Source organism: Nilaparvata lugens, chromosome 2 (assembly GCF_014356525.2).
Source record: "Nilaparvata lugens isolate BPH chromosome 2, ASM1435652v1, whole genome shotgun sequence".
Classification (NCBI taxonomy): Eukaryota; Metazoa; Arthropoda; class Insecta; order Hemiptera; family Delphacidae; genus Nilaparvata; species Nilaparvata lugens.
Window position 1 is genome coordinate 23963559 of NC_052505.1, and position 21705 is coordinate 23985263.

The 21705-nt window shown below is 30.9% G+C and overlaps 3 protein-coding genes across 10 annotated transcripts in view; 2 read left to right on the forward strand and 1 right to left on the reverse strand.

Moving 5' to 3' along the window:
* The window catches only part of LOC111050093 (protein Wnt-5b), a 75583-nt gene that overhangs the window by 3811 nt on the left and 50067 nt on the right, over positions 1–21705 (reverse strand). For all 7 annotated transcript variants that reach the window (XM_039420837.1, XM_039420836.1, XM_039420833.1 and 4 more), the window contains exons 3-6: positions 5968–6194; positions 4814–4994; positions 2783–2894; positions 1672–1774 (exon numbers count right to left, since the gene is read on the reverse strand). In XM_039420837.1, coding sequence (XP_039276771.1) covers positions 1672–1774; positions 2783–2894; positions 4814–4994; positions 5968–6194 — 623 coding nt within the window. The remainder of the gene's footprint in view (positions 1–1671; positions 1775–2782; positions 2895–4813; positions 4995–5967; positions 6195–21705) is intronic.
* LOC111050097 lies at positions 9214–13798 on the forward strand. 2 transcript variants are annotated; one of them, XM_022336347.2, is made up of 3 exons: positions 9214–9487; positions 11141–11292; positions 13360–13798. In XM_022336347.2, exons 1-3 carry the CDS (start codon positions 9458–9460, stop codon positions 13637–13639), a joined length of 462 nt encoding a protein of 153 aa, XP_022192039.2. In that variant the 5' UTR covers positions 9214–9457; the 3' UTR covers positions 13640–13798. The 2 variants fall into 2 exon arrangements, with proteins under 2 accessions (XP_022192039.2, XP_039276774.1); XM_039420840.1 differs by lacking the exon at positions 13360–13798 and adding an exon at positions 12828–12873 and having other exon boundaries at positions 9266–9487.
* On the forward strand, positions 15778–18905 carry LOC120349824 (probable salivary secreted peptide). Its single transcript, XM_039420841.1, has 3 exons — positions 15778–15960; positions 17104–17255; positions 18628–18905. The coding sequence occupies exons 2-3, from the start codon at positions 17104–17106 to the stop codon at positions 18893–18895; spliced, it is 420 nt and encodes a 139-aa protein (XP_039276775.1). The 5' UTR covers positions 15778–15960; the 3' UTR covers positions 18896–18905.

Here is a 21705-nt window from a genome sequence, read left to right on the forward strand (position 1 = left end):
TCAGTATCTAATAGATACAATTATGATAATATTAGATCCATCTAGATTGAATAATCTATAGTGGATAGATATTATAATTATCATTGATATGCTTTCGAATTTTATAAGGAATACGTTGTAAAATTAATTAAGCAGAAGTATTGGCAGTAATTATTTTTCTTTAATAATGGGATAATTCGTTGTTCTGCTTACTCTTATTTTCAGGTTTATAAATGTTTTGTAGATAACAAATATCATCATAAAAGTAAGATATTTCCAGTGCTGGCAATGAAATATAGGCTGATTTCCACAAATACAAGCTGTTATGAAAACTATAGGAATTTACTAAATCCATCAATAACTAGACCCATTTATCATAATTTATTTATCCTAATCCTTCCATGGATTTAGTCCATCCATTTATAAAATCTTCATTTTTAAGAGTAAGAAAGACATATCTCATGAAGATTCCAATTGGAGGTCGGTGTTTCAATGAAATTATAGTTCTAGATACTTCATCACTGGATGCATTCTGAATTTTCCTGTTTCAATTGAACGTCTAAACGTATATTGCGTGAAAAATGGATGTTCATACCAATTTCTCTGAATGGAGGAAGCTGCGTCCAACAAGTGACCAAACTGCACGACCCTGACACTCCATGGCATTTGCAAGTAACTCTCGACTTCTTCACAACCGCCTGAAACAATCAATCGGTTGATTCATCAAAACTTCAAGAAATAAATTCATCATTAAATTACAAATCATATGATTATTGTCTTTTTTCTTTCCAATGGCAATTTTTTAAAAAACTCCAATTAACCAAATATTTTAAAAAATATTACGGTAAAAATTTTACCGGCCTGGTCAGAAAACAATCACTTTCGGCCTCCATATGACGCACTCATTACATCCAAGTGGGGCGAAATAGTTATTTGTATATCTAGAGTGAAAAGTACGACTTTTTCTCCCTGTGGGAAAAAGTTTGAAGCCCGAGGCGAAGCCGAGGGCAGCAATTTTCCTGAGGGAGAAAAAGTATTTTTCGCTCGTGATGTACACAACATTTTTCCTCCATCTACATTTTTTTATAGAAACTGCAAATAAATCATTCTAATAACTTACGTATTGGTGACAATGATTCCTAACAACATAACCTAAATCTGAAACCTAAAAACCGGTCGTCTCATTGGCACTGCCGATTGCGCTATCTATCGGCAAAAGTTGTAACAATTATATCAGCTGGGCAGTTACCAAAAATGGCTGACTCCAGATCACGCGGTTCAGATTTGAATTGCAGATCAAAATATTTGTTGGCTGGTATTTTGAATGGAATAAAATATTTTAAAAATTGTATAATTTTTTATCGTCTACTAATATTAAGAATATAATAATTATCATACAAACATATATTTCATGAGTTGATCAAATTTCTGGTTGTGGTATTGAATTCAGTTGACTCAATGACAGACACCTCTATTAAGCTTTCTCATCTGAGCTTAGACCTTCTAACCTATTACAATGTAAGTTTCAAAATAGAGATGCTCCCCATGTTATTTAAATGGAGTCACTTTTACTCCCTAGGGAGTTTTTCTGTTTTTTACTACCGAGAACGAAAAAGTGACACTTTAGTATTAGGTTTCAGGGAGTAAAGTAAGTACTTTAGACAGTAGGTGGAGGAAAAATTTATTTCATACCAATTTCTCTGAATGGAGGAAGCTGCGTCCAACAAGTGACCAGACTGCACGACCCTGACACTCCATGGCATTTGCAAGTAACTCTCGACTTCTTCACAACCGCCTGCAACAATCAATCGTTTGTTTCATCAAAACTTCAAGTCATAAATTCATCATTTAATCACAAATCAAAAGTCTTTTTTCTTTAGGGCTACTTTTAATATGAATAAAAATATAAATCTCAGTAGAGATTTTCAAGATTATTGCATTAATGTCCGAAACATGTTGTGACAAAATAATTAAAAAGGGTACTGAGATTTATATTTCCATTTACATATGATTATTGTTTGAGAACAAAGATACTTTAAATAAACGTTGGAAGAAAATGTTGTTTAGTTGATCAGGCTACCATATACAAATTTACTGGCATTGAATTATTGCAACGTCTCATGGTTTCATTTGAACAATTGAAGTCATTGTTTGATAAATACAAATAAACATACAATGAAAATAAAATGATAAATGGGAATACAATGTACAAAGGTACTTTAAAATTGAATGGATGATTAATTTATCAATTGAATAAATGTTTATTTTAGTCACATACAAAATTATAGTGAGAACTATGTACTGTAGTCCATTTATAGTCTTCACTTATAGTTGCATAAAATAGGGTAATCCATTATTATTTGTGTCGAGCAATATTCCAAAGTCATCGAATTATAGCAATAATAAATTTTCCACCTCCTGTGGTTATAGCTTCAAATATTTAAGTTTTTAAGTATTATAACATTATTTAGTGTTGAATAAATGACAAACATATTGCTGTTGATGATACCTACGCAATCTTCTTCAGAATAAATTTGAAGTTTCTTTCTTCAAAATTCAGTATTCTTTCTTAAAAATTTTGCATTCATTGAGCTTTTCTGTTTTATTGAGCCTATATTGAACAAAGTAATTCCATTTTCCATTGATGGCAGACTTGTAAGTATACTATCATAGATTTAACGACACATACGGAAATGCGGATGAATTTCTCTATTACCTATGATATATCATACCCGTCAACCCCATATTTATAGCTCAATTTCGTAGGCTCATATAAGATCTTGTGATTAATATTTGGACTCACTCTTCTGCCAGCCTCGTTGTTATGCAGATTCATTAACGTTCTCGCGTGGGCTCTCGATCCTCTCTTTGTTCTCCTCTCGCGTTCTCTAACGTCTACGAATCCTTGCGTGAATCTGAAATACAGTGAAACATGTACGTGAATGATCATTTCCACATTCCTCACTTCACATCTCTAGATTGCTTACTATTTTAATGTGTCTAGGTAAAATCTATTAATTTCATCTCATAGCATTCAATCACAGATCTACATGGGCATCTGGATTTGAGAGATATCATATTTTCTAAGGTCTCAAGTTATTTATCCTAACAAGTGAATTATCCTTTATATTTTATGATATTGTCTAAATTTCTAGGTTGTACAGGAACAGCTCACAAGTTTTCAGCTCTGCGTATGCACATTTTTTTTATTGCTTTTCTTTTTTCAACCATCTTATTCAAATATTTATCATATAACTTGTCCAATAAATTGATAAAGTGTTATTCGTACTCATTTTGGATAATCACTTTTTCACTGACAAATGAATTTCTCATTCAAATTTCATAATTATCCTACCTCATAAAGATATAGGACAATAACATTTACTTTTATATATATTTCTAAACTTCTATTCGAATTGAATTATAAAATGAAAAACAATTATTATTCTACATTAGTTTTGAGGTCATCTATTATTTTCCCCACATATTAAATAAATATAAGTAGGTTATTGGGTTACTTACATCAGTTTTTTATTTGAAATCAAATCTAAAATTTTAAATTAAAATTTCAATTAATAATTTTATACCGGTATGAAATAATTCATAAAATTTGTCTTTAAAGTGTGATTCATGGTGTTTTTATCCATATTATTCTCTCTTATCTCATTATTATTATTATTCAATTAATGGGTCACTGTAGAATGTGATGATATACTATTTTATTAATTAACTACTAATCAACTAACTGGTTGCTATTGCTATAGACAATTGTTTAGCCGTAATGTATTGTCATCTTCAGACTAGCTCAACAGTTCAGTCTGAAGATGCCAACACATAGGCCTACGTTAGAATGATCGTTCCCTGTAGACTGTACCATAAAGCAGTAAGTAAATGATAACTTATTATGCTTCCATCTTGAAAAGTGTGTCGTATCGTCATGTTAATGCTGTGCAAAGGCTAAAAATAAACTTTCTACTGGTGATATTTTTCAAAGTTTTCCGATTTGTATATCATCAAGCTATCAAAATGGAATGGTTTTCTCAGGGAAACATTTTCTCCCCAATCATTACTATTCGGGATATGAGCGACTAAAGTTTGAATTTTTGGGACAGAACATTTCAAATTCGGTATGAGATAAATCCATGAGATTTGGAGGATAAATTATTCATGGTAATTTTGATTGAATAAAACAAAAATTTTCTGAAAATATAAATTTTTGAGAAAGTTATACAATTTACTAAAAATAACTTTTAGTTGAGTTATTTTTTGACATTTTTGGGTAATTGAATAAATTTCTCAAAAATTGATATTTTCAAAAGATTTTTGTTTTATTCAATCAATAATACCGTGGAGAATTTTTCCTCTGAATCTCATGGATTGAACCGAATTTGAAATCTTCTTGTACGCTAAATTTAAACTAGGTGCTCATATCTCAAAAAGTAATGATCGGTAAAAAATGTTTTCCTATATTATATCTTGATGATATAATATATCGAAAAACTTTTGAAAAATATCACCAGTAGAAAGTTTATTTTTAGCCTTTGCACAGCCTTAACTATGTGGGGTGAATATTAATTAATCCAATGAATAGGTTTATAGGGACAGTGAACAAGTATAAAGACACTTTTCTGTTGGAAAATCAATCAAATGGGCAAGTTATTGTAATTGAATGTGTTACTGTAAAGTAACACAACTATAGCCTACTGTAAATGTAGGATACTGTAAAGTAATGTATAGGCTACTGTTGAACATCTCTAGTTCCTATTACTTAAGTTATTGTTTATTAAATTATCTTATATTACTGTACTGAAGCGTGAATATTTGTGGGCCTTACTTGTATCCGTACTCGAGGTTGTCGCCACAGCCTCCCCATATCCAGTCGCGATGCAAGTCGCGCGGCCGCTGCGCCCGCGAGCAGCTGCAGCTGGACAGCTGGCCCTCGCGACAGGAGCGCGATATCGCGTGCGACACGCCTGCCGCCAGCACCGCGTGTGTGAACGCCGATTCGCGGCTCGCTGTGTCACGCGATCGCGCAACAAAAGAAGAAAAATTATTGTCCACATTGAATGAAATAAAATAAAATTTATTTCCTCAAAAAAATATCAGCATTTAGAATTGTACATTATCAATATTAAACCTAATTTCACCTAATTATATGAAACTAATATACATTTACAAATATTCAGCTCAACAGCGCCCAAGTAATGATAGGATGATTATCAATTTGGAGTTTTAAAAGTTTTGAGAGGAAACATTTTTCTCATTTGATCCCACACTTTTGAGAAACCCCAATACTGCATAATATTTGTGGTATATAGGTAATATTATTAGGTACCTATATTTAAAATTAAACTTGAATTTAAAAAACACTTTGGGAGTGGAAATGCACTAACTTTGGTAGTGACGAACGTTTCGACCTGTTGTTGGTCATCATCAGACTGTGGGAATTTACTCAAATGTCATTGAGTATTTATAAAAAAATTTAAAAAAATTTTCAAAGTCAATTTCATCCATCCACTCAGACAAATAAAAATACAGTATATTAACTTTTTATTACTCGTTGAAGTGCAACGAGTAGGCTACCTACTATAAATAATTATCCTAAATCTCTTTAGTTGGTATTGGAATTTGATTTGTTTATGTGGAAGTAGTGGGTGAATACCCATTATTTTTATTCCACTCGTATGAAGTATCACTCTGTCATGCAGGTTTATGACAAAATACAAAATATTTCATATTCAGAGAGTATCTTTAGTAAATGTAACCAGTGCAGTGAAAATAAAATTTTCATAAGTTCTGATTGGACTATTCCTACTCAGCACGGCCTGGCGAGTATGAATATAACTTTACAATTTATGGTAATAATATTCTCACTGTATCGGTCACTCCACCAAAGAGGATATATTATAAGCTATAAAATACCAGTAGCCTACTATTAATATTACTCGATCCGTCAAGTTGTGGGAATACAGCGTTGAACTCACTTACCCAACTTGAGACTGGGTCCGAAGAGGGTGTTCTCGTGGTGCGCCGTACTGCAGTTCCAGCGCAAATGACGGAACTGCCACTGGCACTCCTGCGTGCTGTCGCGTGCGCCACGGAGCACACCCGGCATGTGGTCCGCGTACAAACTGCACAGTTTCGTCTGACCCGGCGACAGGCCGGTCAGTTTGTCGCAGCTTACGCTCTCCTCTTCCGGCTGGCCTACCATGTCCCTAAACAAACCACAAAAGAAAATATTCAATTTTAGATATTCTGTAATTGGAAGAAAAGCAAACAAAATAATGATTTCAATGCTTACAAAACATTTACATGAATATGCGCTGATGAATATTCTTTTCTGTAAGTTGTGTAATTCTCATTGATACATACAAAATAAAAATGAAAATCAATCAATAAAATCAAGATTGGGAAAGTAATGCAAGTAGTATTTAACGGTGAGACCATGTTTCTAGATGAATAAAAAATTAAATGAATGATTTAATACAATGATACTAGAGAAAGAGATGCAAATAAATATTGATGGTGAGATTCATTGAAGCATTTTCAATGATTTTTTCAACTGGAAGAACAATGAAATTTGTTTAATTTCAAACAAATTGTCCTAACGGCTACAAAATCTAGGCTACAATGATGGTAGAGTATTCATCATAGTCTATGGAATCATGCAAAATATATAGATGAGGGTACAACAAATAATCTATTGGCTATTATGTGAATTTCTATATGAACAAAATGATTCTTGAAGCATTTTCCATAATATCAGTTTTTAACTAATACGGTACAATAATAATTTGGATTATTATTACACTAATAAGTAGGATTTCTGTATGGTGTGAACATATTGGTATTAATTTTATTAATACAAATATTAAAAAGCAATAAAATAATATCGACTTATCTACAAACTGGTTGATCCTAAATAAATAAGTGAATCAAATTCAGAATATTAATTATTGTAAGTTATTGAACAAAAATGTAAATACGGAGTTTCTGAATTATTGATTGGTATTTATGATAACCAGCAATGCTGATCAGTGATGACAAATATCATGTGTATATTTCAAATGATATGATATATCAAATTTCTCATGGACCTACTATATTATTCTTTTTTATTCACTACTTAATGCCAAAGTTACCCTATTTCGCTGCCCTGTAGCTTTTGGAAAATTCTATGGAAAAAGTTTTTCCATATTTTGAAATTTTGGATCATTGAGGAACAACAAATTTCATAATGAAAAAGTAACTTATACGGTATATCTCAGTATAATACATATTGAAGATTTACATCTTATATTCTACACTTATTGAATTTTATGTGCTATATTGCTGTGCATTGGTAGGTAATTGGTTTCATTAACAAAGAACGACAAAGGGACAACTGTTCTCAAAATGAACCTGAAATAATTTCATTGATTTACAAGTATAGGTGCATTGGTGTTATCAATGATATTTTACAAGTGTATCGGAATAGTACCGTACATTATTCCAAATAATACAACTCAGTTTACAAATTACATCTATAATAGCGTACTGAATAACCCAAGTATAAATTAATACTTTCATAAATGTGAAATAAATTATCATAATCTGTAATAGTAAAATGTCCCGTTCCACAATAGATAGCATACCAAATATCCCACATTCAGAAATTATACATTTGACAACACAATGTAGGTACCATATTTTAAAAATGCATTTCAATAATTTATGGCTGTTCAGTTATTAAAAGCGATGACACACAGCGTCGAGAGCTTCAAGATTCCAGACTTCAAGACTATACACGCCCACAAAAAATAATCTTTAGAAAAAATGCAGAGATTAATGTTTGGAGCCCACAGGTAACTAAGGTGAGTTTCATTTCACACTGTCAACTTTCCTTATGCATAGCTCCAACATTTCCCGTTCAATCAATGCTGACAGTTTAAAGTGAATCTCACCACTATATCAGCCAGTCACCATCTTGCCACACACAGTCACACACTATCTTGTTAATTATTTTCGGCCAGGGAGCTCTCTAGAAATTCCGACCCTTCTACACGCATTGATAAAACTATTAACGATGGAAGGGCGGGGTGGTGGTAGGTAGACTAGTCTATTGGGTGAGACAATAATCGAGTCTTAAAAGAAGAACCTGTTAGTTCGAGAAGCATCAGATTAAGTTCTCAGGAACTGTTGTTAACTTATTCAGGGTAGTAGAGCTACTGGGTCTGACAGAGAGAAATAGAAAATGAAGGAGACAAAAGAGGTTGAAGTAGTCAACACTATAGTGTGGTAAAGTAGTCTCTAAATAGGAACTAGGGTGAAGTAGGACTGATAAGTTACATTAAGATGTTTTCTATGCTATGATCCCCTTAACCTATAGAAACAAGGGGAAAAGCTTGAAAAATGGAAAAGGCAGAATTTCAATTACGATAAACAAGGAAAGCTGATAAAGAATCAACTACATTGGGCCCATATATTTTGGGCGCTGGCGCTTTTCAAGTAAATAATTTTCTTGAACTATATAACGATTTCTATTAATTATATTTTTCTAATAAAAAGCTTATGAAATTGTTGTTATTATTTCAATAATTGACTGAGTAATAAATTATAAATTACAGTAGCATATACGGTATGCGATACATGGAAATCAAGAAATGGATTGTAGAAAGAGAAATTGAGTTAATCGATTGGGTAATTAAAATGAACGTTCGATTCCACATTACTGTATTGATTTTTATGTTTTTAAGTTAGTTTGATAGCAAACTTATAGAATCAGTTAGCTTGATTAAAATGGCATAGTGGATATCAATAAATTCAAATAAATATTATGCCTCATAATATTATAAAATTCTGAGTTTATGTGGATATAATGAACATTATTTTCTCATGCTATCCTGTAACACAGATGAAATCCTTATGGTACACTTAGACCTCGGAAATTTATGATAAATGTGGCTTACTACCTTTGTAATACTGTGCAGTTTAGAATATAATATTGAATATTATAGGCTGAATAAACAAATTTATAAACCTGTATTATCACACAAGATATACCGTCAGCAACTTAGGACTCAGGTTTATAAGAAACCTGTCATAGGCCTATCATATTGTGAGGAAAATGAAAAATCATCATGTACTTTGGGAGAAGAAGATTTCAACTATCTATCACTTGAAATCGAATAATGTTTACTTTGGCCTAAAAATCTAAAAATCTAAATTATGAAATATAGAACTGATACTTGAAAAAATAGAGGTGCGGTGAACTACTAATAGAGAAGCACTGAGATAACAGTTTGAAATAAGTTTAGTGAGAAGGTCATACTCTTAGAAATATCCAGGGACGGAACAAAACAAACTAATTTTCTACTGTAGCATAAATCAGTGGAGATTTCATGTTGACAATTTCATTAGCATCGCTTAGCCACTCTTTTCATTAGTCACCTACAGAAGCTCATTGCGCAAGTTATACCTACTATAGTGAACCACAAAAATGTCGTCTTTTTTCAGCAGCCACCTCAAAGTAAGTTGAAATTTCAATTTATCAAGTACCATATAAATTATCTCATTTTTATTTCAAGATTTGAGTTCATTAATTTTATGTGGGCTTGAAACTATTCAATGATTTTCTTTAATTTTGTAACTTATGTGATGCCTGAATAGGAAAATTGAACTGAGAATTATGTAGATCTACTCGAAGTTTGAAGTAGAAATTTAGAACCTACAAGTAGTTTATTTTTGATAATTTTTAAATCTATCACATTTCTATGTATAGTATAATCCCGACCGTACATCTTGGAGACTTTAAATTGTATTATCTACATTTTGGAGATTCCCGAATTCTCTTAGAGAAGTATATAATATTACATAGAAGTGGACCTATAATACCAGAGCAGGGTATAGGGTGTAGAGTATTGCATGGAATGTTGTAATCTATATTATAGTCTTTGAAAATTCAATCCCCAAATCCATTAGCTGAAGATTGATCCGTCATAAATAACGTAAATAGGTCTGTGAACATTGGAGCAATAAAATATAATTTGAGATTGAATAAATTAGAAAAATATAAGTTTCCGGTTCGAAATCTCAGATAGAGACTAATAGGGAATTATTGGGTTATATGGTTATTGGATCATTAATCTTGAATAATATAACAAAGCACATATAGATTTTCACTGTTGAATATAAATATACTAGCCCTACAGATCTTGAAAAATGTGCAGGATTCAACAATACTTATTATAGTGAGAGATCGACTATAAACTGATGTCAGTATTTATTTATCTATTTTTTTTGTTACAAGAAAATAAATAAATAATTCTTTGTTAAATAATTGGCGTGGCTAGAAAAATAAATCTTGTGCTCTAGCCACGAGTTCAAACATTCCTCACTATATTCAACATGGTTTTAGAATTAATACAACCCTTATTATAAAGACAAATAAAATAAAAAATATTATAAATCAATATTTATACATTGATACATACAATATCATTCTCAGTTAATGAATGATTGGGAAAGGAACAACAGACTTAAAGCCCAAAACTTTGGATAAATAGTTATTAGTTATTTAGTTATTTATTTACATTGTGTACAAATACTTAACATGAGGAAAGGCACAACAGGCTCATGCCCAAAACTGTCCCATTTCCAACTGTCCAAATCAAAATGTTGGTTATGTCACTTTCACTTTTCAAAATACAATTTACACTCTTCAATACTCAGATAAACGAGCAAATTTTGAATCTAATAGATACTAGTAGAATCTGAAATTAAAAAATCTAGAACAGTAACTAAATAATTATTCAAAAAGTCTAAATTTTGAATGAAACTAGAAATTTTTGAGCTAAAAACTTCTCACTTTATAGAAAACTATAAAGTTATGCATAACTATTGAGTTATGCATCTTCAAGGTCTTTGATTAAAACTATGATAATAGGGAGCATTGGTATTATCCATGTGGAATTCTGGCAATTTAAAGTGATTCCCACAATAAATTTAACGAATCACGAGTTCTATAAAATAGGCCTACTCTTTATTTTAGCTTTATTATACTTCTTTTTATTCTTCATTTATACCTATATAGTTCCCATAAAAATCTAAATAATCTCAAGTGAACTTGAACTACCTGAAATATTTTTTATCAAAATTAATATAGAACGAATCTTTTTTACAGCTGTGCACTCTAATATTGGTTTTATTGGCGAGCTTCCCGGACACGTTTGAAGCAAGCACTTTGTATGCGATTCCCAATAACCATGTTAATAATGGTGCACACAATAATGGAAGTCATAATTTGATAGTGGGCACTCCGAGTTGGTCGGACAAGTAAGTTGCTCATTGCAGATTTTTTTAAAATATTGTTTCTTCTTCTAATCTAAATAATTTTGTCTCTTTGTGTCTGATTGTGTCTTATGTCTTATCTGATTTTGTCTCGGTGAGCTCAATGATTCTTCTTATCAGTGCATTTTTGACTCATATCAACTTCTGTTCTTTTATATTAATTCTTGTCAGCGTTTTTCTTTTTGAGTACATAATTAATTATTGATGATTTTCGTTCAATCCATTACCGTAAGTGGTCTACTATAAAGTACAGCTACTAAATTACTATAGTACTAAAGTACTTTCAGTTTAGCTACCAAAGTACTACAAATTAAGTGGGCAACTTTTTACTATTCTATACTATTTCATTATAGTATAAGTAGAATGAAACTTGAGGTGACTGATAATCATTATACTAGGCAGGGTTAGTCACCCCTCTCACACCAGAACCCATTGACGCAACCCCCCCCCCTAACCAATTTAGAAAAAAATCAGCCTTATGCCCTCTCCCCACAGATTGTGAAGGCCGCACGAAAAGATCGTCAGATGACCTTTTTGGGACCCCCAAGATTTTTTTTACCCCCCTCCCAAGATTTTCAAGGACTCAGTCAACGTCCGAACCCCCATCATTGTACTAGGCTACTAGAGGCCTAAAGGTATTGAATAATTAACTGAATTTATTCTTTTTCAATATGAAATCATGAAGGGCTAAAACGCCTTCATTCGAAAAATAATGCAGACAGAGACTAGCATATTTCATATCGAAGATAGATTTGGGATCAAAATTACCAGTACAGGCCTAGTGTGATCACAAGATATATCATTCAATCAATCAATAGTTTATTTTTCCTTCAAAACAATATGCATAAATATCTATAATTATATAAAGACAATATTGACAATTAACGAAATAAGTTAAAAGTAATAGTATTAATATTTAATACGAAAGGTCCCTGAAAAGGTTTAACCTGAGGGACGCAGGGACAAAACAAACAAGTTCGTCTTGGACATATGTTAAAAAATGTCCTGTTTTGACAAAACATGAAGGTATAGCAATTCAATAGTGAAATTATTCCTTACTTCATTTAATCTCTCAATTTTTTCGCCCATTCAAAATAAAAATAATTAGCCTACTCAATTTTTGTCAATACTGTACCGTGTTTTGAATTGAAATACCTAGATTTATTTAAATAATAATATGTGATGTCGTTGTTTTCTTCAAAACTTTTTATTTGTAGATTCTATTCCATTATTTATTTATAATATTATGGTTGGTTATTTTGAACCATAATTCCATGGTATAAGTTTTTTCTATGTTGATTGATATGAATTGAGAAAACTGGTCCAATTGATGAGTTTTATCGAATAATTTCTGGATAATTCATTCCAACAGTCTTTACCTATAAATTCTGTTTTACTATCAACATTATATTCAATGTTCACACTTCTACTCAAATTTCCTTCTGCAATATTGACACTTTTTTCATGTTTACACTTCTCCAATTTTGTTTCTCTAACGAGTTCCACAAGTCATTCACCAGGGTTCTGTTCAACTACCGTCAAACCGGCTAACTTTGGATAGTAGTCTAACTTTGGACAGTTGAACCCCTTCCCACCAATTCCAACTTACCAGCTGTCTGTGCAATTCATTCCGAGTTCTGGCATTGTGGATTTGTTGGGAACACATCATTGAAAATATTTAATAACGTTTTGAACATCTAATTAACAGCCAAGATACTTTTTTAACAATCATAACCATCTACTCTCTCTAACCTAGAAATTGAGCCTTTAATAACTTCTATTATTAACACTCAATTATTGCACACAATTATTTTATCAATTATTCAATTATTCTATTTGATTTCTGTATATGTATTTATGAGTGTGAAATAAAATTGAATTTGAATTCCTTCAACTACCCCCCTGCACGTTCCAAAAACAAATATTGACTCTGAACATGATATCAAATCTAAAATAATATTACGGTATGAATAAAATTGAAAAATATTTTTAATTTTCCAAGTAATTCTTCTACTTTAATTTTGGCTTAAATAGTTCCATGTCATTCCCCAGGGTTCTGTTCAACCTACTATCTGCACGTTCCAAGGAGATACAACCAGGTGATAAGGCAGAAGATCGTGTACCCGCACCCCGGCTACCGCGCAAACAGCACTATAACAGCCATCCAGTGCTGGGACCAGAAGAAGGATGGGACAGGCGCTCACGTCATTGTGCAGGCGGGGGGAGTTGGTCGCAACAATGTCACCCTCGAATTTGTCTCACAACCCAGTCATGGAATCAAATTCGTTATCAAGATTTTCGGAAAGTAATCTGCTGTTATCTTAAACAATAAAATCTATCAATTTATTACTTCTTGATATTATCTTGGATTTGTATACATATTATCCAAAGAGTACAGTACCATATAATAGTATATTATATTTAATCTTTATTGGAGCAGCATATTTTATTAGAAATTGTTTTTATTGAATAAATACAGTTTTTACTATTATTCTTCTCCTATTTCCAAATACAGTAACATGTATCGTATCTTTTTTATAAGTAGATAAACTTCTTATTCTTACATAGAAATTAAAAATCAAAGTATATACCCTTTTCAATATTTATTTTTATTTTTCACAATATGTTTCAGCGTTAAAACCATTTTCAAGTGACTTGAAAATAGCCCTTTTTATTTCTCACAACATGTTTCAACGCTGAAGCATGTTGTGAAAAATGAAATATCTATTGGAAAAGGTAGTAGGTACCTTCTTAATTTTGAAATAAATACATGTAGCCCTTAACAAGAAATTGAACATTCCTATTCTTATCATGCTTCTATTTTTAAAAATAGTATTCATTCGTTTATTACATATCTCAAGCAGACTAATGAGAATATTGTGTTACGCAGTATTACTGTGTTGTTCACTAAAGGTAAGCTATTTCAAAAAAGTAAATGTCTAAGTGAAGAATATAAAATGATTTTTTTATTCGATGACGTGGCGAAATTAAGACAATAATGTCCACTCTACCACTATTAACATAATGTTGAACACTTACATGAATGAATAAATGAATAATGAATCATGTAGCCTATTTACTTATAATAATTAATGCATTTATTTATTAAACTCATCTACCTTTCACTTTCCATGGCAAACTGCTGGTTAATAATATATTTTTTCTAAAACTATTTTTGACGACACTACAGACAATAATAATTAATTGATAATTAATTGAAATGAAATTGAAAATAGTGAAAATATTGAAATGAAATAGTGACGTTAAGAATAGTTTTAAAAAATTATTAAACTTATGAAAAATAATAAATGCATAAACGAAAATTTAAAATTTTGAAATATTATTAAAGAAAATTGACAACTGATGCATTTTCTAATGTAAATAAAAATACACTGGTAAATTGAATCTTTAGTCTACACGAAACGAGATTTGTGAAACTTTTTATCAATTTCGTCTCATAACTCCATAATAACTAGGTACGTTAGTGTATAAGAGTAGGCTACGCCAAAGGAATTCCGTATTGCTAAAATGATAAGAATAATTGCAGGACTAAAATATTATACTTGAGACTATAGGGCAAGATTCGTAACTTATAGACTGCATCATGTAGGATAACACATTATTGGGCCGATTTATTAAAAAATTAATAAATGTAATGGTAGTCTAGAGCAATTTGGGAATAAAAATCTCTGCTTCAAATACAAATTCAATAGATCCCTATAGAGTAGGCCTATAACTTAATGTAATATGCTCATTCAGCAGTTACTCCTTCACTCATCCATCAGTAAGAATTCTAAAAAAATACAGAAGCTTTCCACTTTCCAAGTTTCTAAACTGGAATACCGGTAATGTGTTATGAGAGATGAGAATAGGTCTAATTGAATCAATTACGGAAAACCATCAAGTTGTATTTTGTTTATTCAATCTGAAACTATTCAAATCATTATGGAAAAGCTCTTATTTAGAATCAAGAGCGAAGTCATCTTGCATTATAAATATTGTGCTTTGCACAATATTATTTTCATGGAAAATTGTACTTGCCTACGGTAAATGTTCAATCAGGAAGTTTACATGAGTACTATTGCATTGTTTGATAAGCTAAGAAAGTTTTTACAATCAAAAACAGTGTATAACTCGAAGGAATTTTACATACAACTCAAACTCTTTAAAACAGAAATATAGTTTGCAGTATTTGAGAACCAGGATTACCTCTATATTCTATTTTTCACAACTTGCTCTATTTCGATGTCCATTATTTTGAGAATGATCAATACCGTATCATTCATAATAGGCTTTGAATAGCAATACCGGTGGGTATCCACTCATTTGATGAAAATCAATCTATTCAAGATGATGAGTAATTTCCTATTACTTTTGAGGAAAACTACTGATTTCCTGTGCTGATGAGTCATTCTTGAGAGCTCGAAAATGTGAATTTTCTTGAAATTTGTTGACATAACAAAGCACTTAAACTTTCAGCATCTTATGGAAAGTGACACATCTCCCCATTTTTTTCTGCTACCTGATAAGTTTCCCAAGGCACTTCATAACTATATAAAATAATAAATTATTCATGATAAGTAGTGCATTCACTGTGGAACAGTTCTTCATTGCATTACTTTCTGTTCTCCAAGATCTTCTAATTTCATAAAGGTGAGCAAAGATCCACGATAAATAGTGTACTTTTTTATAGAGATAGAAACATATTTAAGCTAAAAGATAAAACATTTTTTTTATAAAGGTCATCATCACCATAAATGATAAATTAATGTGAAGTCATGATTTTAAAAATTTGGAGATATGCAATGATAAATCAACTATATCATATCACGTATCACTTACAAATAAAATACAAAAACTATTTTTTTACTTAATTTTCAATATTATGATGCTGCTTATCACCCTGAGATACTTGTCACAAAATGATTTCTTCATTTATGAGTGGATTTGACATGCTTCTCACATTGTACGATCTTAATCTTTCATAAAAGGGATTTAAACAATTCCCAATATTTTCTAACTTCAGATTAATTATTTTAGAAATGAACTTAAAATGCTTTTCACATTATGTACTGTAGAATATCATTCTTTTAAAAGGAAATTGATGAATCTTTCAATATTTTTTCAACAAGAGCTTTCTTTCTGTACAAGATTGAAAATTATTATTCATATTTTGTTAGAAAGGTACTTTTTTTAGGCAACAGTAGCCTACTTATGCAGAATTAGCGTGTATCAATTTAGACTTCACGCTGGATAATCAAAACCACTACCTAATTAAGTCTTTGAATATATGTGATAAGTCACCGTACCAAACTTTAATAGCCATTTCCATAATGATTTTGGAATAAAATCAATATATAGCAATATATTTATAGTTATTAATCATTGTACGATAAAATCGAACTGTATTCACCTCTTTGCAATTTTCTACAGTAGCCTATTTAAATTTCATCAATTTCAATCATTTGCCTAGCCTATCATATACAGGCTATACTAGGCTAGACCTTTCATAGTAGATCTAGTCCATTCTAAAAATAAATCTATTTTCCAAGTACAATAATCCTTTTACAATTACATCACAGGAAATTGTTGGATATAGGCCTAATGATTTTATTTGAAAATTCTATTGTTATTTCAAAATCTCAGAAAGTGAAATCGTAACCCTATTTCAGACTTTTAAAATGTTATCTAAATTTGGGAGAGAAAGAGTACAAGGAAAAACATTAGTTTTTCTCTCCTGGTCAGTGTTTTCATGTGAAAATAATAAATGAAATGAAATAATGCTTGATGTTTCAGATGTATGCCACTTCACCTAAGATTGTGCTTTTGGCAAGTGCTCTGCTGTCAGCACTTCTAGTAATTGATGGATATCAAAGTGAAATACTAGTACAACCAAATGGGCAAAAAAGTCATAATCTTATAATTGGCCACCCAAGACCCGGTGATTCGTAAGTTTATAATCAACTGATCAACTCTGATTTTTATTTCCAATTGTGAATGAAAACACCAGAAAATTGTCTGATAAGACGTATTCATCAATATTGTCTTACATGTCGCTATAAGATTGTCCAACATGTATGTAATTTAAAAAAATACTTGATATCAGACAATATTTTAGTGTTTTCATTATGGATAAGTATTAGTATATCTCACCTATTACAGTAACAGATTCCAATTTTCTCCTAATTGCTCACAGTTTTTATCATTGTAGCCTAATACGAGATTTTATATTTCTTGTATTGTAGCCTACTTCCATGGAACTGACAAGTGACCATTCCATATTAATAAATTAATAATAGAAACTTATGAATTCTATTATAGTTTTCAATTTCACAGGAGAGCTAAACATTCAATGATTTTTCAACCTTGATTAGTGATTGATGAAAACTCATCATGTTACACAATAGCTGTAACTTGGAACTGATAAAAAACATTCATAAATTTCTAGAGCTTCAAAATGAATAATTTAAACCATAAACCATACAAAAATCTAATTCTGATCGAAGTTGAATTAAAAAGTTCAACATTTGAGTTTCAATATAGAAAAATACTCGAAAATAATAAATAATCCTAAAATATTCACAATAGATAATGAAGCTGCTTATTGGCAGATTGCACAGAATTTTAAAGAGAATTTTTTTTGTAAAAAATATTAGTTTTATGCTATTTACTATATAGCCGATACTTTTCCAATATCAAATAAGGCATATAATATCATAAGAAATATTGCCGATTAGTGAAGATTTCAATCTTAGGCTGGGCGTACACCGGTTAGTCAAGACAAGACTAGTCACGTTTAATCACAATACTCCACATGGCTGCTTATCACGCAACTTACACTGATTAGTCATTGCAATTAGACATGTCTCCATAAGCAACTATGTGAAGTATTGTGACTGAACGTGTCCGATCATGTATTGTCTTGTCTTGACTAACTGATTTGCGCCTAGCCTAAAATCTATATTATATTTCAATTTATCTTTTTTACATCTTCAAATTTCATGAACTGAGTAGGAATTTTGAATGCTAGTGGTGAGCCTAATGTATGTTGGAATCTATTTTTCCTGAAATAATCTATTTGCAATAGAATAAGCCAGTTCTTATCCCGTACAAAACGTTTCTCAAAATTGCATTGATTTTTCTAATAGTATAAGCATTAAATAATATATTAACAGTGCTATTTGTCATTTGAGCCTGTGAGAAAATCATTATATACAACTAACGTGTACAATAATATTTGTGGCATTATCCATAACTATATTGTAATGTTGAACGGCAAAAAAAAACTATTTCTATTTATTTGTAATAAAATGTTTTCAGGTTACTATTCGATCTGAACGTGTACGTGCCAAGGAAACTTTTCAGAATAGTGGAGAAAGAGATCAAGTTCCCAAGCCACGGTTCGTACAATAACAAATACATAACATCGGTGCAGTGCTGGGATGGAAAGACTGACGGGACGGGAGCGTTCGTAACATTGAGAAGTGGAGGATTGGGCGCCAAAAATGTTACAATATTATTCAAATCGCAAAGGAGCCATGGAATACACCATTCAGTCAAAATTTATGGAAGTTACTATAGGAAGTGAAAAAGAAAAGCAAGAACGTCTTATTTATAATTTATTTCTGAAAGTTGAAATTATCCAAGTAGAAGTTAAAAATAAAATAAATCTTAAGAGATTTAAAATCACTGGAAAACACTTCTGGAGTCTCTGAAAAAACACTGGGGAAGATAATATTTTTTGTACAGAATTAATTTATTGATGGATTAAGATTGTGATTTTTTAATGATAATAAAGACGAGCTAAATGATTAAATATTTTCCCATTTTATCCTCCAATCAACTTCAAATATTATTATAGTGAAGTGATATTCACTTGAAACTGTCAACATTGTCTAAATCGGAAGCATCAATGTTACATCAATGAAGAATAGTGTCAATATAAAAAAAATAAAAATCTCAGTACCCTTTTTACTTTCCTTGTCCTACTACCATAGGTAAGGAAAGTATTGCTTTCCAAAAAAAACTAAGGTACCCCAATTTCAAGTTTTCTATACGTTTCAAGGTCCCCTGAGTCCAAAAACATGATTTTTGGGTGTTGGTCTGTGTGTGTGTGTGTGTGTGTGTGTGTTGTCACGTGGTAATTTGAAACCACCAAATATTTCTAAATGAGCCAATAAAATGTAATAGAACTATAAATTGGAAAGAAAGTTAGACCTATCTAAAGAGTAAATCAACTCAAATCAAGTATTATTAGTGATTAGGAGTAATAGCATTATCAACAACGATAAGAAAACATGTATTATTGTGATTTAATAATTATGAGAACCCATTGGTAAGATCAAAAAATTATAAAGCGGCATAATTATTATTGGCGGATTACAAAAAAAAAAAAAATAAATAAAATGCATGAACATTGAGGTTAGAGTTACTTGTTTACGTTTTGAAAAGAATTAGTCGATCTTGGATAAATCGATAATTATCCGACCAATACTGAACGAATCAGCTGATTATTCGATCAACCCATATGACCGGTTGAATCATATAAATTCACTCATAAAGAATATATTATGTATACTAAAGGAAGTCGATGTGTAGAATTACAAACAACTATTATTTCTATACAATATTTATTACAATCCAAAAAAGCATGATAAATCAAGAGTATAAAAACTCATATAAAAACAAAATGTATTATCTATTAAATCATATGTTACGATTTATTTATGAATTCAATTTAAGATAAATACCCCATATATCTGTATAAAAACTTCTTTTATTTAATTTTTTCTATTATAAAGCCGAGGAAGCCCTGATTCCCAAGGCAACCATTGTATTGAGTCTATTAAATTGAAGGCCATCAGAGAGTAGCTTATAGAATTATTCTAGGAAGAAGCAAATTTTTCTGAAAACCTCTTTCTTCTGGCTTAAGATCCCACCCCGAGAGGATGCACATGGAGTTTAGGATCTTTTCTTATTCCTTTTAAAAATTTTTTAATGAATTATTAAGCCAAACCCTTTTTTAAATGTAATGTATGTTTGTTGAATGTAAATTGTTTGTGAACTCAGTGCTGTCAAAGAGTTCGTAATTGTAAAGATTCCCATAAAAATAGCTTTAATTCGAAAGAAACTTATAAAAATCTGGATTACACGTTAGCCCAGCAGTGACGAAAAGGAGCCTACCTAATTAATTATTGGAAATAATTAATTCAATCCACGAGAACATCCAGAACTTCAGTCAGTGAGTGATAAGTCAAACCAAATGAGCTCATTGTCTACGTTCAGTGGGGTAATAATTAATAAAAAAGCGCTATTCCAATTAATTAGAATAAAAATAGAAAGTCACCACGTGTTGAACAATATCACATAGTTCACAGGAACATTTTATAAATTTATTTATTATATGTAGGAAGCTTACTTCCATGCACCGCCCGAATTCATATTAAAAGCCCTGAGATCTCATGTTTGAATATTAATTTATTAAATATTAATTTTGTTTAGTGAACAAAACATATCATATCAAACTTATAGACCGAACAGGTTTTTATTGGTAGAATTTTGTATTGATTGGAAGTCTAAGTACCAGTATTAAATATAATATATTTATGAATTTGAAATTCATTATTGTGAATATTAGCAAAGCCTGTGATAATTATTCAGATTTTAAAAGTAGATTATTTAAGTGAATTATAGTTATATCGAATATTTTATGCACATCTTTTTTATGGGAATATATTTTGTGTTTTATGTCAGCATACAACTTATAGAATTTTTTATTATATCCCAACTCATCTCGTGTTATATAGTTTGAGCTGTTTTGGTACCAATAAATATCTAGCAGCATTTAAAATTATTGAATCAATAATATTAACCTTATTCAGAGCACTCAATATTTATCATCCTTTGATGATATTCAGTTTATCAGCCAGAACAAGCATATTAAGAAATTATAGTAATAAGGTTCCAGTTATATCATATAAGGATCCAGAGAGCTTCAAGAACTGGCGTTGTAAGTTCTAAGGAATTTTGAAGGGTATATTGGTGAATACTTGTACTCACGACGAGCGTTTTAAGAATCAACTAGAAACAACTATAGTTGATCCTGATTATTCTCTAGTGGTACATGGTTACTGATAATCAGTCATCAAATATTCTTTTAATTTCCTTACTGGTATTCTTCAAGAACTTCATAGAAGCAGCGGTAAGAATTACCAATTACCGATCACTGAATCTTATGGTGATTGTTTGTATTTATAAAATTCATGTTTCTACCACTGAGCTAGAGCTGAGGTTTGAACCCAGTAATTTTGCGAGCCGGAAGGCCTTAATTTTTTGTGAATTTATTCACAAAAGAGGGAATTTAGAGACTGCTCTTATAAATACCAGAAACACCATATT

Excerpts from the sequence above, each read along its gene's own strand:
- LOC111050097 (XM_022336347.2), top strand. The coding sequence starts at position 9,458 with ATGTCGTCTTTTTTCAGCAGCCACCTCAAA. Across the intron at positions 9,488-11,140 it reads TTTTCAGCAGCCACCTCAAA|CTGTGCACTCTAATATTGGT; the intron begins GTAAGTTGAAAT and ends TCTTTTTTACAG. Across the intron at positions 11,293-13,359 it reads ACTCCGAGTTGGTCGGACAA|GGTTCTGTTCAACCTACTAT; the intron begins GTAAGTTGCTCA and ends GTCATTCCCCAG.
- LOC120349824 (XM_039420841.1), top strand. The coding sequence starts at position 17,104 with ATGTATGCCACTTCACCTAAGATTGTGCTTTTGGCAAGTGCTCTGCTG. Across the intron at positions 17,256-18,627 it reads CACCCAAGACCCGGTGATTC|GTTACTATTCGATCTGAACG; the intron begins GTAAGTTTATAA and ends AAATGTTTTCAG.